We start from the raw sequence: 11,278 nt of genomic DNA, 5'->3' as shown, positions 1-11,278 counted from the left end.
GGGACCGGGGCGCTGCAGGGCCACTGGTGGTTCCTCCTGCCACACTCCCCGTGTCACGTGTACCCCCAGCTTGTGAAACCTCCACTTCCTCCGTGCGCTCTGGGTGCGGGGGTCCCACCCCACCCTCCTGCCCCTGCCACGGGCCCGAGCAGCGTGGTGGGGATGGAGCCCCCGGGACCTCCACACCACCCACCCAAGGGGTTCTGGTCACTGGAGTGGGGCATGTGGTGGCACGGTGACCCCCTTGGGTGAGCCCCCAGGCAGCAGGATATGGGAGCATGGAGCGCTCCAGCCACACCACACACGGGTGGGCCCGTGCCAGGCTCCCAACCGGCACTGCCAGGACAAGATTTCTGCCATCGTGGCTGGGTCTGGCTTGTCCACATTTCCATCCCTCGGTGCATCAGGCCCAGCTGTGCCAGCACTGGCTCCGTGCCCTGTCCAGCATCAGGAGAGTGCGTGGAGCAAAGGCTCAGCACCAGCCACTTCCTTCCTCCTGCTGGCTGCACTTGGCTGTCCAGCACTGGGATGTGAAGCTCAGCCAGGCCCTCACCCCCTTACGGCCACGCTGGCCTGGGACCCTCTGAGCCCCCCAAGTCCTGCTGCTGCTGCCCGGATTGACACGTCTCTCTCCATCAGCCCCTTGGAGCCAGCACTCCTTCCCTGCATCCCCACCTCCTCGCCTGTCCCCAAACCCCATTGCAACCTGAGCCTGCTCTGGGGTCATCCCGAGTCCCAGGACAGACCCCCCTTGACCAAAAGCCGACCCTGAGAAGAGCCGGAGGGCAAGGAGAGCCCCGCGGGAGAGCGAGACCGGGTGGGTGTGGGATCAGCCAAAGCCGGGCATAACGCGATCCCGCCGCGGCACTCCGGTGTCACCGCCCGGGATGTGCCGCCAGATCCCCGCCACTGCACGGACCTGCCCGCGCCGGTGCCGGCAGCACCGGGGGTGAACAGAAGGAAATGTGCCACGGGCACCGGCGTGGCACGGGCACCGGCGTGCGGGGTTTGCCGGGGCTCTCGGAGAGCAGGAACCGCAGGCGTGGCACTTCCCGCAGCCTCCGAGGTTCCCGGTTCCCGATTTCCGCAGTCCCGGGGCAAGCAGGCACCGCTCGGTCCCCACCCGGCGCTGCCCGGTGCGCCCTCCCTGCCCGGTGCGCGGCTCTCCCCCGCGGCCCCGGCGGGAGCTCTGGCCGGGCCGGGCCGTTCTCCGGTCAGGGAGCTCCACCTGCCGGTCCCGCCGGGAGCCGCCGCGGCCGAGGCCGAGGGAGCTGCTGCGGGTACGAGGCGCCGGTACGGGATGTCCGGCACCGGGATGTCCGACCGCGATACGCCCAGTGCGGGTACAGGATGCCCCGCTCCGGTAGCAGGATGCCCAGCAACAGTATGACCAGCACCATTACGGGATGCTCCGGTACGGAAGGACCGACACCGGTACGGGATGCCCGGCTCCGGTACACCCGACAGCTGTAGAGGATGTCCCGCATGGGGATGCCCGGCACTACTACAGGATGCGACGGTGCAAGATGCCCGGCTCCGGTACGCCCGGTCCCGCACCGGCATGCCCAGATCCAGTACGGGATGCCCCGCACCAGCACCGAGATGTCCGGTACCGGGAAGCCCGGTCCGAAAGGTCGCTGCAGGCGGGCTCGGGCTCGGAGCCGCACACCGGAGCTGGCACCGGAGGACGCCGGGCAGGGCGGGGCCGCGGCCGGGGGCGGGAGCGCTGCCGGGGGTGCCGGAGATCCCGGCGGGGCCCGTCCGCTCCCGTACCGCCGCCACATCCGGGCCCCGCCCGGCGCGGGCGCTGATTGGCTGCCGCCGGCGGGGCACGTGATGGGGCGGGTGTCACGTGACCGTGTCCCCAGGCAGGGCCCGCGGTGGCGCGCGCAGGTGAGCGGCGGGACCGGAACCGGAACCGGGGCCGGAACCGGGGCCGCGGCCCGGGAGGGTGCGGGGGACCCGCCCCTGACCCGCCCCCGACCTGACCCGCCCGCTCCGCTCCGCTGAGGTCCGGCCCGGTGCCGGTGCTCAGGTGCCCGGTCCGGACCGTCCCGTACAGGTGCTCCGCCGACCCGGTTCGGCCCGTACCGTTCGGGACCGACCCTCCCTAGGTGTCCGCTCTGTCCCGCAACCCTTGTACCCTTCCTCGGTCCGGTCCCCACGCACAGCCCTGTCCGGTCTCCGCACTCTGCTCGATCCTGCGGGGCTCTCCCGTTGCCCCATCCCCTTTCCCCGGTTCCCTGCCCGCGTCCCGGTTCCCTGCTCGTTCTCCCGGTCCCGCACACTCCGGTTCTGTTCCTGGTCTCCGCGGCCGTGTCACCCCTCCGCACCTGTCCGTGCCCCTGTGCCCGCATCCCCCGCCCGTCCCCGGTATCCGCGGGTCCCCCCTCCCCGCGGGACGGGACGTGGCACTGGGCTGCACCGGGCTCCTTCCCGGGACGTAGGCGAGGGTGGGTCAGCGCCGGTCCCGCTCCACCCCCGCCCGCCCTCGCAGCTCCGGTGTCCCCGCCATGGCCGGCTACGGGGCCCCGGGCCCTTTGCCCGGGCCGAGCGGCTCCGGCTCCGCGCTGGAGGAGGAGGAGGAGGATGAAGACCCGTCCCTGAGCTGCGACGGCGACCTGGAGGTGAACCCCTACGACGGGCTGCCCTTCTCCTCCCGTTACTACGAGCTGCTGCGGCAGCGCCGGGAGCTGCCGGTCTGGACCACCAAGTACAGCTTCATGGAACACCTGGAGGGCAACAGCGGCATCGTGCTGGTGTCCGGACCCCCCGGCACCGGCAAGAGCACACAGGTGAGGAGGGCGAGGGCAGAGCTGGGGGCTGCGTGTGCATCCTCCCAGACGCCACGGCAGCCCCTGAGCCGTGGGACACACGGAGAAGGTGCCGGGCCCCCGGGAACGCTGCACTGAGCCCGGCGGGCACCGCGGGGTGCTGGGGCCGCCGCCGGGCTCCGGGCAAAGCCGCAGCACGAGCCGGGAAGCGCTGCCACGGGAGCGGCTGGCACCGGAGATGGCGGCGGGAGGGGGGAACGGCCCGTCCCGGAGCTGGGCATGGTGCAGGGACAGCGGCAGAGGCTGGGGCGCCAAATCCCTCCCGCCTGCCCCGGGGAGCTGGTCCCAGCTGCTGGTGACACTCGGGGACGGCACTTGACAGACTTTGACCGGGGAAGGGATTGCAGGGGAGCGGTGGCGCAGCTGCGGGGCCGGAATGGGCTGGGTCGCCGTAGGCAATCGGGGTGTTTGCCCTGGGCTCGAGGTGCTCAACCAAATCACCTCCCTGGGTGTGACCTGCTGAGCTTCTGGGCTGGGCTGGCGCTGCCGGATTTGGGGAATAAAGTCCCTGTGCGGGCCCCAGGGCCGGTGTTTTTGGGTGCAGCACCCTGTCTGCAGTCCCTGCAGGGTCCTGGGGACACTGAGGCACAGGCACTGCTCCTGGGGGACTCAGAGGTGACAGGAGGAAGCAGGACTCAGGTCCCTGGTGCCAAAGTGATATCTGCGTGGCCTTGGCACTGTCCCACTCTGTCAGGCCAGGCACTTGGCCAGCAGCTGCCCCCTGGTGATCCTTCCCTGTCTCTCTGTGAGGTTTCCCAGGCCATTGTCCCGTGTCCCTAATGTGAGAGCAGGGTCATGCTGTCCCACACCGGGACAGGAAGCTGCAGGTGTGGGGCCGTGGTGCTCCTGTGGGGCTCAGAGGTGACAGGAGTTGGGAGGGACGATCCTGCCTGAGGTTTGAGTGCCTCTGGACAGCCCCTGGCCCTGGAGATCATGCAGCCAGATCCATGGGAAAGATCTCTGTGCCCTTTGGAGGTGCACAGCAGGGAGGGGACAGTCCTGGAGCCACACTGCCCCATGCCCTGTCCCCACAGATCCCTCAGTGGTGCGCTGAGTACGCCCTGTCCATGCGGTTCTCCCACGGGCTGGTGGCCTGCACCCAGCCCCACAGCCTGGCCGCCCTCAGCCTCTCCCTGCGCGTGGCCGACGAGATGGACCTGAACCTGGGCCACGAGGTGGGCTACTGCGTGCCCCACGAGGACTGCTGCACCGCCGACACCATCCTCAGGTGCGGGAGGGACGGACGGCGGGGCCCGCGCTGGGAGCACAGCGCCCTAATCCCGCTGAGCTCCGCCTAATCCCTTAATCCAGCCTGGCCTTGCTGGAAAGTGGCACGGGCTGCAGCGGGGAGGGGGCTGCAGCGCGGAGGGGGCTGCTGTGGGGAGGGGGCAAAGCATTTCCCCCCAGCCAGGGGTCTGTGCTGATGGGGTGGGCCCGTGGCAGGTTCTGCTCGGACGAGATGCTGCTGCGGGAGATGACGTCGGACCCGCTGCTGCGGCAGTACGGGGTGGTGGTGCTGGACGAGGTGCAGGAGCGCACGGTGCCCACGGATGCGCTGCTGGGGCTGCTCAAGGACGTGCTGCGCCAGCGCCCGGCCCTTAGGCTCGTGGTGGTCACCTCGCCCGCCCTGGAGCCGCGGCTGCGCGCTTTCTGCGGGGACCCCCCCGTGGTGCGGGTGCTGGGGCACAGCTCCTCGCCACAGCTGCTCTACCGGGAGCCGCCAGCCCACGGGAGAGTGGCTGCTGCCTGTCAGGCCGTGCTGGACATCCACCAACGCCAGGAGCCCGGCCACGTCCTCATCTTCCTGGCCAGCGAGCAGGTGGGTTGATGAGGGAACAGGGCACGTTTGGGGTGTCCCTCTCAATGGGGAGCCCAAAGTGTGTCTGGGGTTAAACTGTGGGAGCTGGGATTCCTTTGCAGTGGGAGGTGGGTGCAGCAGCCTGACCTGGGAATAGGGATGCTGCAGGTGTGTCAGCAAGTGTCACTTGTGCCCCCTTGTCCTTGCCCAGGAGATCTCCGAGTGCTGCAGTGCCATCCAGACGGAGGCCGTGGCGCTGAGCCCGGCGCTGGGCCCACTGCTGGTGCTGCCGCTGCACCCCGGTGTGGGCCGGGCAGCGCAGAGACTCTACGAGGAGACCCCTGAGGAGAGCCGGGAGCGGCGTGTCATTGTCACCCACTGGCTTGGGGACTCGTCCTTCTCGCTGGGCACTGTGCGCTTCATCATCGACTCGGGGCTGGAGCTGCGCAGCGTGAGTGGGATGGGATGGGATGGGGTGGGATGGGATGGGATGGGATGGGATGGGATGGGATGGGATGGGATGGGATGGGGTCTGGGTCTGCCCTGAGGTGTGATGGCCTGTGGGATCCTCCCTGCCATGATGTCCCGGGCTGGGAGGAGGGGTCTGCTCCAGGGAGGTGGCCCTGCACTGGCGGGTGAGGGGCCTTAGGGGATGGCAGGAGTCCCCCGCAGTGTCCCACTCACAGCCTCTCGCAGGTGTACAACCCCCGCATCCGTGCCGAATCCCAGGTGCTGCGGCCCATCAGCCGGAGCCAGGCCGAGTCACGCATGCAGCGAGCCACTGGCAGCCCCCCAGGTGAGACCCCTGCTCCAGCGTCCCCCCCTCAGGACTGCTAGCCAGCCCCTGGCCCAGCACCTTCTTGTGCCACTGCCCTGTCCCTGTCCCACCTCATGGCCTCTGTCCTGCAGGCACCTGCCTGCGCCTGTACTCGGAGGCCTTTGAGCAACGCCTGCCCCCCAGCCCTGCGCCCCACGTCAGCGAGACCAGCCTGAGCCGCCTCGTGCTGCTGCTGAAGCGCCTGGACATCGCTGACATGGGCCAGTGTGACTTCCTTGACCGCCCAGGTAGAGCCCACGGGGGTCAGGCATGGCGTGGGGGGCTGGAGCAGAGAGGCACGATGGGGCAGCCATGGCTGCGGCCATCACTGCGGCCTGGGTTGTCTCTGGAGAGGGACTGGGGGCCTGGCAGGTGCAGGACAGAGTGGGCAAAGCTGCCTTATGTCCCCACCCCAGCCCCCGAGTCACTGATGCAAGCGCTGGAGGACCTGGACTACCTGGCAGCCCTGGATGACGACGGGAATCTGTCGGAGGTGGGGATCATCATGTCGGAGTTCCCCCTGGACCCGCAGCTGGCCAAGGCCCTCATCGCCTCCTGCGAGTTCGACTGCGTGGAGGAGATGGTCAGCCTGGCTGCCATGCTCACAGGTACCGTGTGGGGGGCGTGGGGTGGCCCTCAGGAGCCAGCACTGCTGGGGAGGTGCTGGGGGCACAAAGTGACCCCCCTGCCCACCCCCAGCATCCCCCTGCTTCGTGCCCCTGTCCACGCACCTGGAGGAGGCCGTGGCCCTGCGCCGGCGGGCGCTGCTGCACCCCAACGGGGACCACTTCACCCTCATCAACATCTTCAACGCCTTCCAGCAGCGTGAGTGTGGGCAGGGGCTGGGGCGTTTGCACCCCTGTGGGCATCCTACAGACCCCTTTGTGTCGCCTGTATCCCCTGCTCCTCCTGGTGTCCCACGCCCCCTCATGTGTCCCTGTCCTGGAGCTACATTTCTGACCCCATCCCAGTGCCCAGCCTGCCTGGGGGAGGATCTGGGGGGTCCCAGCTCTAGCCTGAGGGCTGTGCCTTCTGCTCAATCCCTGTCACCGCTGTGTGAAGGCATCACAGACAGGGAGAGCAGCAGTGCTTCCATGGTCTTTAAGCCCCCAGCCCAGCGGGCTCTCTGCTCACCTGTCCCCATCCCCATGGCACCCCTGTCCTGTTGCTGCCCCCACTATCCCATCTCTGTTCCCACATCACTGCCCCCACTGTGCCATCCCTGTCCCCACGTCACTGACCCCGCTGTCCCTCCTGCAGACGCAGGGGACGAGGGCTGGTGCCGGAAGCACGGGGTGTGCTCCGAGGCGCTGCGCCTGGCGGGCACCGTGCGGGCAGAGCTGCTCGAGGTCATGCGCCGCATCGAGCTCCCGGTGTCCCCGCCCGCCTTCGGCTCTGACGCCAACGCCCTCAACATCCAGCGGGCCCTCATCTCCGGGTACTTCCTCAAGGTGGGCCCAGGGGAGCTGCGGGGAGTTACGGGGGAGCTGTGGGGGTGTCCCAGCCACCCCACTCCCTCCTGGTCCCTCGCAGGTCGCCCGAGACATCGACGGCTCCGGCAACTACGTGATGCTGACGCACAAGCACGTGGCACACCTGGCCCCGGCCTCTGGGTACCTGCTGAGGCCACCCCCGCGCCGCCTGCCCCCCTGGGTGCTCTACCACGAGTTCACCATCTCTCAGGACAACTGCCTGCGCGTGGTCTCGGAGATCCAGCCCCAAATGTGAGGGGGCGGGGAGGGGACAGGTCCTAACAAGGGGGTCCCTATAGCTGGCTGACCCCACCCTGTCCTCGCAGGCTGGTGGAGTTGGCCCCGCAGTACTACCTGAGCAACCTGCCACCCAGCGAGGGCCGGGACCTGCTGATGGAGCTGCGGGAGAAGGTGGTGGCAGCAGAGGAGGCGCCGGCAGAGCCGGAGCTGGCAGAGGCGGCCGGACGCGAGGATGAGCATGGGGACGTCTGTGTCCTGCAGTGAGCCAGAGCACCGGAGCCCCGCAGTGGGGCTGCCTGGGCTTGGCCATGACCCTGGGGACAGGGGAGCCCCGGGGAGGCCCCAGGGGGGCTGTGTGGCTGCAGGGGCTGTCCCAGGTCCCAGGGAGGCGCGGGCATTGCCTGGCACTGCCTCAGCGCTGCGCCGCCGTCAGTCGTGGGCCAGCGGCCGTGGGACCACCCCGGCACCTCAGAGCGTGGATTGGGGAGCGCTGGCCCCAGCCGGGGGAGTTGTGTGGGCTCTCCCAACTGGGCTCCTTCACCCCATCTTTCCCGGGGGTGCTGTGGGGCTGGAGGCATTACCTGTCCCTCTTCCCCCATGCCCGGGGCCGAGGGGCCACACGCGGGTCCCTCCTGTATAAAGTTTTGTGACCTTTGCTCCTGGCTTCGTGTCCATGACTGCAGCGAGGGGTCCAGCCAGGGTGGGGTCCATCCTGCCGATGGTCGTCACCACAGAGGAATCCAGTCAGGGTGGGCTCTGTCCTGCTGCTGGATATCATGGCAGAGGGATCTGGCCAGGGTGGGGTCCATCCTGCCGGGGGACATCACCACAGAGGGGTCCAGCCAGGATAGGCTCTGTCCTGCCAAGGGACATCACCACAGAGGGGTCTGACCGGGGTGGTCTCTGTCCCTGCTCCTCCCATCTCCCGGGATGGTTTCTGTCTGGTCTCACTCCCCTCCCACCCTTGTTTCCAGCACCAGACTGGGGTCCCCACTGTGCTGAGTGCATCCCTGGCCTTTGCATCAGGACTTCCCCTCCGTGGTTGTGGTTCTTCTGCAGAAGCCAAGGGGAAGCTGTGGTTGGCGAGGTGGGGGCGAGCGGGTCCCTGAACCTGCCACCAGTGTCTGCTTCCCGCAGACAGGGCAGGGCATGGGGGCACCCTTGGGCAAGGCACCCCATCACTCCCTCCCCTGTCGGGGTCCCCTACAGTGCTACAGCCAAGGGCTGTGCTGCTGCATGGGGGCCTGGGGGGTCCCAGCTCGCCCTCCCTGCCCCACAGCCCACGCACAGGGGCTTGGCTCTGCTCTGCCCAGAGGTCCCACCACCCCGTCCTGGCCGCAGTGCCTCAAAAGGTGAGAGCTGGGCTCCCCCAGCCTCCCCCAGCCCCCACTTCCCCTTTGCTTTCTAGGAACTCCAGAAAGTACATGAAAGGGTACAGCGCTCCCCTTGCCGGGGTGGGGTCTGCTATGTGCCCTCGACATGGGCTGGCAGAGGGGCAGCTGGTGACCATGATGATCTCTGTCCCTACGTCCTCATCCCTGCACAGCATCCCGTGGGAAACACAGTGGCCCGAGGAGAGGAGGGAAGGGGTGAGACAACCTGTGCCAGCCTTGGGGCATCACCCTGAGCCTCTGTGGAAACCTTCAGGGACCCACCCCAGCCCACCCAGAGGGGCCCAGCCCTGAGCTGCCCCTCTCCAGACCACTGGCACAGGTGCTGATAGGCGTCACTGGTCCCCCCACCCCATAGCAGGGCACTGTGGGGTCCTGTGCAGCACACAGTGAGGTGCAGACCCTCAGGTGGTGCAGAGGCTCAGGACTGCTTTGAGAGAGCTGGGACCACCCAGAACCCCAACACCATCCCAGGTGCCCAGCGCTGCCCCTTGCCCAGCGCTTCCTGGGGGGGCCCATCCTGCAGCATTCAGGGCAGGGCAGGGGGGGTCGGATGCCCCCTGCCCCGGGAAGTACCGGTGGTGAGTCCCGGGGCTGGGTGGGTGGGTGGGAGGCGGGGGGCCGAGCATGGCTCCCGTTCTCCAGTTCTGAGAACTGTGATGATGCTGTGGCTGCACCTTGGGGCAGCCCCATGGAGTCCAGCCCAGTATAAGACCGCAGGCCCCGGCCCTTCCGAGCCCACCAGAGAGACACACGCAGAGGTAAGCTCAGACCAGGAGGGTTGGGGGGGTCTTGGGGGGATCCTGCTTTGCGGATGCTATTCCCAGGGCTGGGGGCTCTGCCCTGGCTGGTCACACTGGCTGTGCCACTGTCCTGAGTTATGTCCAGCTGGGGCTGCCCTTCCCCTCCCTTTCCCTGCCCAGATGCTGGTGCTGCTGGGACTGGTGCTGTTCCTTGTGCCTGCAGAACCCCTGACTGCCTTCCCCCCAAAGTGTGAGTGCTGCTTCTGGGGTACAGGGCCTTGAAGGGGGGATCTCCTGGTTGGGGCAGCTGCAGGGACTGCAGAGGAAGCAGAGGGAGTGGGGGACATCCCAAACCCACATCCCTCTGATAGGGGTTGGGACAGCTGTGCTGGGAGAGGGGAGGATGGGCATGAGGGTGATGTGGGGTGGGTATGGGGTGAGGGAGTGAGGGGGATGGATGTGGAGTCAGGAGCAGGGTGAGGACTGTGGGCCAGGGTGGTTGTGAGGCCAAGGGGCACCCAGCCCCACAGTGGATTTGGGGACCATTTGCCCCCACCACAGCCCATCTCTGACCATAGGCTCTGCCTCTCACCTCCAGTCCAGGTGGGGAAGTTCAACCAGGACGTGGTGGTGCGATGTGACACTTCAGAGCAGCACATCTACTGGACACTGAATGGGGAGGAGGAGCCCATGGCCGAACTGGTGCCTGAGGGCCAGAACCTCACCATCGTCGGCTTGGACCTGCCAGCCACTGGCAACTACAGCTGCTGGGCCGGCCCCACCCTGCTGGACACCACCTACGTGGTGGTCAGCGGCACCTGTATGGGCTGGGGCAGCCAGGGGTGATGGGGTGGAGCCCCATCAGTGCCATGCAGGGAGGGGGCACCACTCCTGGCCTCATGCAGCCCCTGACCAGTCACCCCTTGGCCCCCTCAGGTGAGGAGGAGATCAACGTGTCCTGCCAGGCTGAGTCCTACAACGGCTCCTTCCACTGCTCCTGGCCCGGGCCCCCCTCTGCCATCTTCCATGCCCGCCTCACACACAGGTGGGTGCCCCAGGACCCCCCAAACCCAAACCAGCACCACAGCCACCCAGCCCTACGAGCTGCTGAGACCTCCCTCCCCACAGCAATGGCTCCGTGGGCCCATGGGTGCCGGTGGCCAGTGACCATGGCTGGTTCAACACCAGTCTGGCAGACCCCTTGTTCTGCCCCTTCGGAGAGGAGCTGCACCCGCTCCAGCTGCACCTGGAGGGGCTCTCGGACACCTCCTACCTCAACCTCTCCAGGCACTTCTTCCTCCGTGATATTGGTGAGCTCAGGGCAGGAGCAGCAGGGTGGGGGTGTCCAAGAGGTACTGGAGGCTCGGGGGGGGGGGGTGTCTCAGCCCCTGTTCTGAGCCTCCTCTGTCCACAGTGCGTCCTGATCCGCCCCAGGAGCTGATCCTGCAGCAGCGGGGGGAGCAGCTCCACCTGGCCTGGGCCCCCCCGGCCTCCTGGCTGCTCCCCAAGTCCTACTTCACACTGCTCTACCACCTACAGTATGAGCTGCACAACGGCACCCAGGTAACGAGGGGGGTCTCTGCCCAGGGGGATCCTGCAGAGCCCACCCCATGTCCCCACCCTGCCCTGTGCCCTCCTTGTCCCGTGCCCACCCTGCCCCATCCCTGACTCTGCTTGGGAAGATGCTCAGCCATGGCCCCTCCTCACTCTGCTGCTTCCCTTGGGGTGATGAATTGTCACCCCTGGCTGTCACCCCTGCTCCCCCCAGCGCTGCCAGGGTCAGGGGCTGCTGGTGGCCCCTCCCCGAGGATCTCCCGAGACTATGCCCTGCCCCCTTTGCAGGTTGAGCAGTTTGTGGAGGGTGTGGAGGAGACGCCGGTGCAGGCAGATGCGCGGCGGGTGAGGATCAGCTGCCGGGACCCCTACACCCCCCCGGCCTGGAGCCCCTGGAGCGCCTGGATGGGCCTGGATACACCCCAATAA

At 67.9% G+C, this 11,278-nt stretch overlaps 2 protein-coding genes across 2 annotated transcripts; both read left to right on the top strand.

The window, feature by feature from the left end:
- Positions 1-1,947: 1,947 nt before the first annotated feature.
- On the top strand, positions 1,948-7,816 carry DQX1 (DEAQ-box RNA dependent ATPase 1). The gene is made up of 11 exons (XM_066185155.1): positions 1,948-2,795; positions 3,869-4,062; positions 4,278-4,653; positions 4,844-5,083; positions 5,329-5,428; positions 5,542-5,697; positions 5,866-6,057; positions 6,149-6,274; positions 6,710-6,900; positions 6,983-7,173; positions 7,248-7,816. The coding sequence occupies exons 1-11, from the start codon at positions 2,514-2,516 to the stop codon at positions 7,423-7,425; spliced, it is 2,226 nt and encodes a 741-aa protein (XP_066041252.1). The 5' UTR covers positions 1,948-2,513; the 3' UTR covers positions 7,426-7,816.
- Positions 7,817-9,475: 1,659 nt separating this feature from the next.
- On the top strand, positions 9,476-11,278 carry LOC136290837 (interleukin-12 subunit beta-like). Its single transcript, XM_066185179.1, has 6 exons — positions 9,476-9,545; positions 9,894-10,115; positions 10,232-10,340; positions 10,424-10,605; positions 10,710-10,858; positions 11,138-11,278. The coding sequence occupies exons 1-6, from the start codon at positions 9,476-9,478 to the stop codon at positions 11,276-11,278; spliced, it is 873 nt and encodes a 290-aa protein (XP_066041276.1).

This window comes from Chamaea fasciata, unplaced genomic scaffold, assembly GCF_029207755.1.
Source record: "Chamaea fasciata isolate MVZ Bird 193981 ecotype frontalis unplaced genomic scaffold, bChaFas1.0.hap1 SCAF_6, whole genome shotgun sequence".
Lineage (NCBI taxonomy): Eukaryota > Metazoa > Chordata > Aves > Passeriformes > Sylviidae > Chamaea > Chamaea fasciata.
This window is presented reverse-complemented; position numbering and strand designations above follow the sequence as displayed.

What these genes read in the sequence shown, in the direction of transcription:
- LOC136290837 (XM_066185179.1), top strand. Translation starts at nt 9,476, where the DNA reads ATGCTGGTGCTGCTGGGACTGGTGCTGTTCCTTGTGCCTGCAGAACCC. An exon ending in CGTGGTGGTCAGCGGCACCT is followed by an intron (nt 10,116 to 10,231) that starts GTATGGGCTGGG and finishes TGGCCCCCTCAG; the next exon opens with GTGAGGAGGAGATCAACGTG. An exon ending in AGCTGCACAACGGCACCCAG is followed by an intron (nt 10,859 to 11,137) that starts GTAACGAGGGGG and finishes CCCCCTTTGCAG; the next exon opens with GTTGAGCAGTTTGTGGAGGG.
- DQX1 (XM_066185155.1), top strand. Translation starts at nt 2,514, where the DNA reads ATGGCCGGCTACGGGGCCCCGGGCCCTTTGCCCGGGCCGAGCGGCTCC. An exon ending in ACCGCCGACACCATCCTCAG is followed by an intron (nt 4,063 to 4,277) that starts GTGCGGGAGGGA and finishes GGCCCGTGGCAG; the next exon opens with GTTCTGCTCGGACGAGATGC. An exon ending in CCTGGCTGCCATGCTCACAG is followed by an intron (nt 6,058 to 6,148) that starts GTACCGTGTGGG and finishes GCCCACCCCCAG; the next exon opens with CATCCCCCTGCTTCGTGCCC.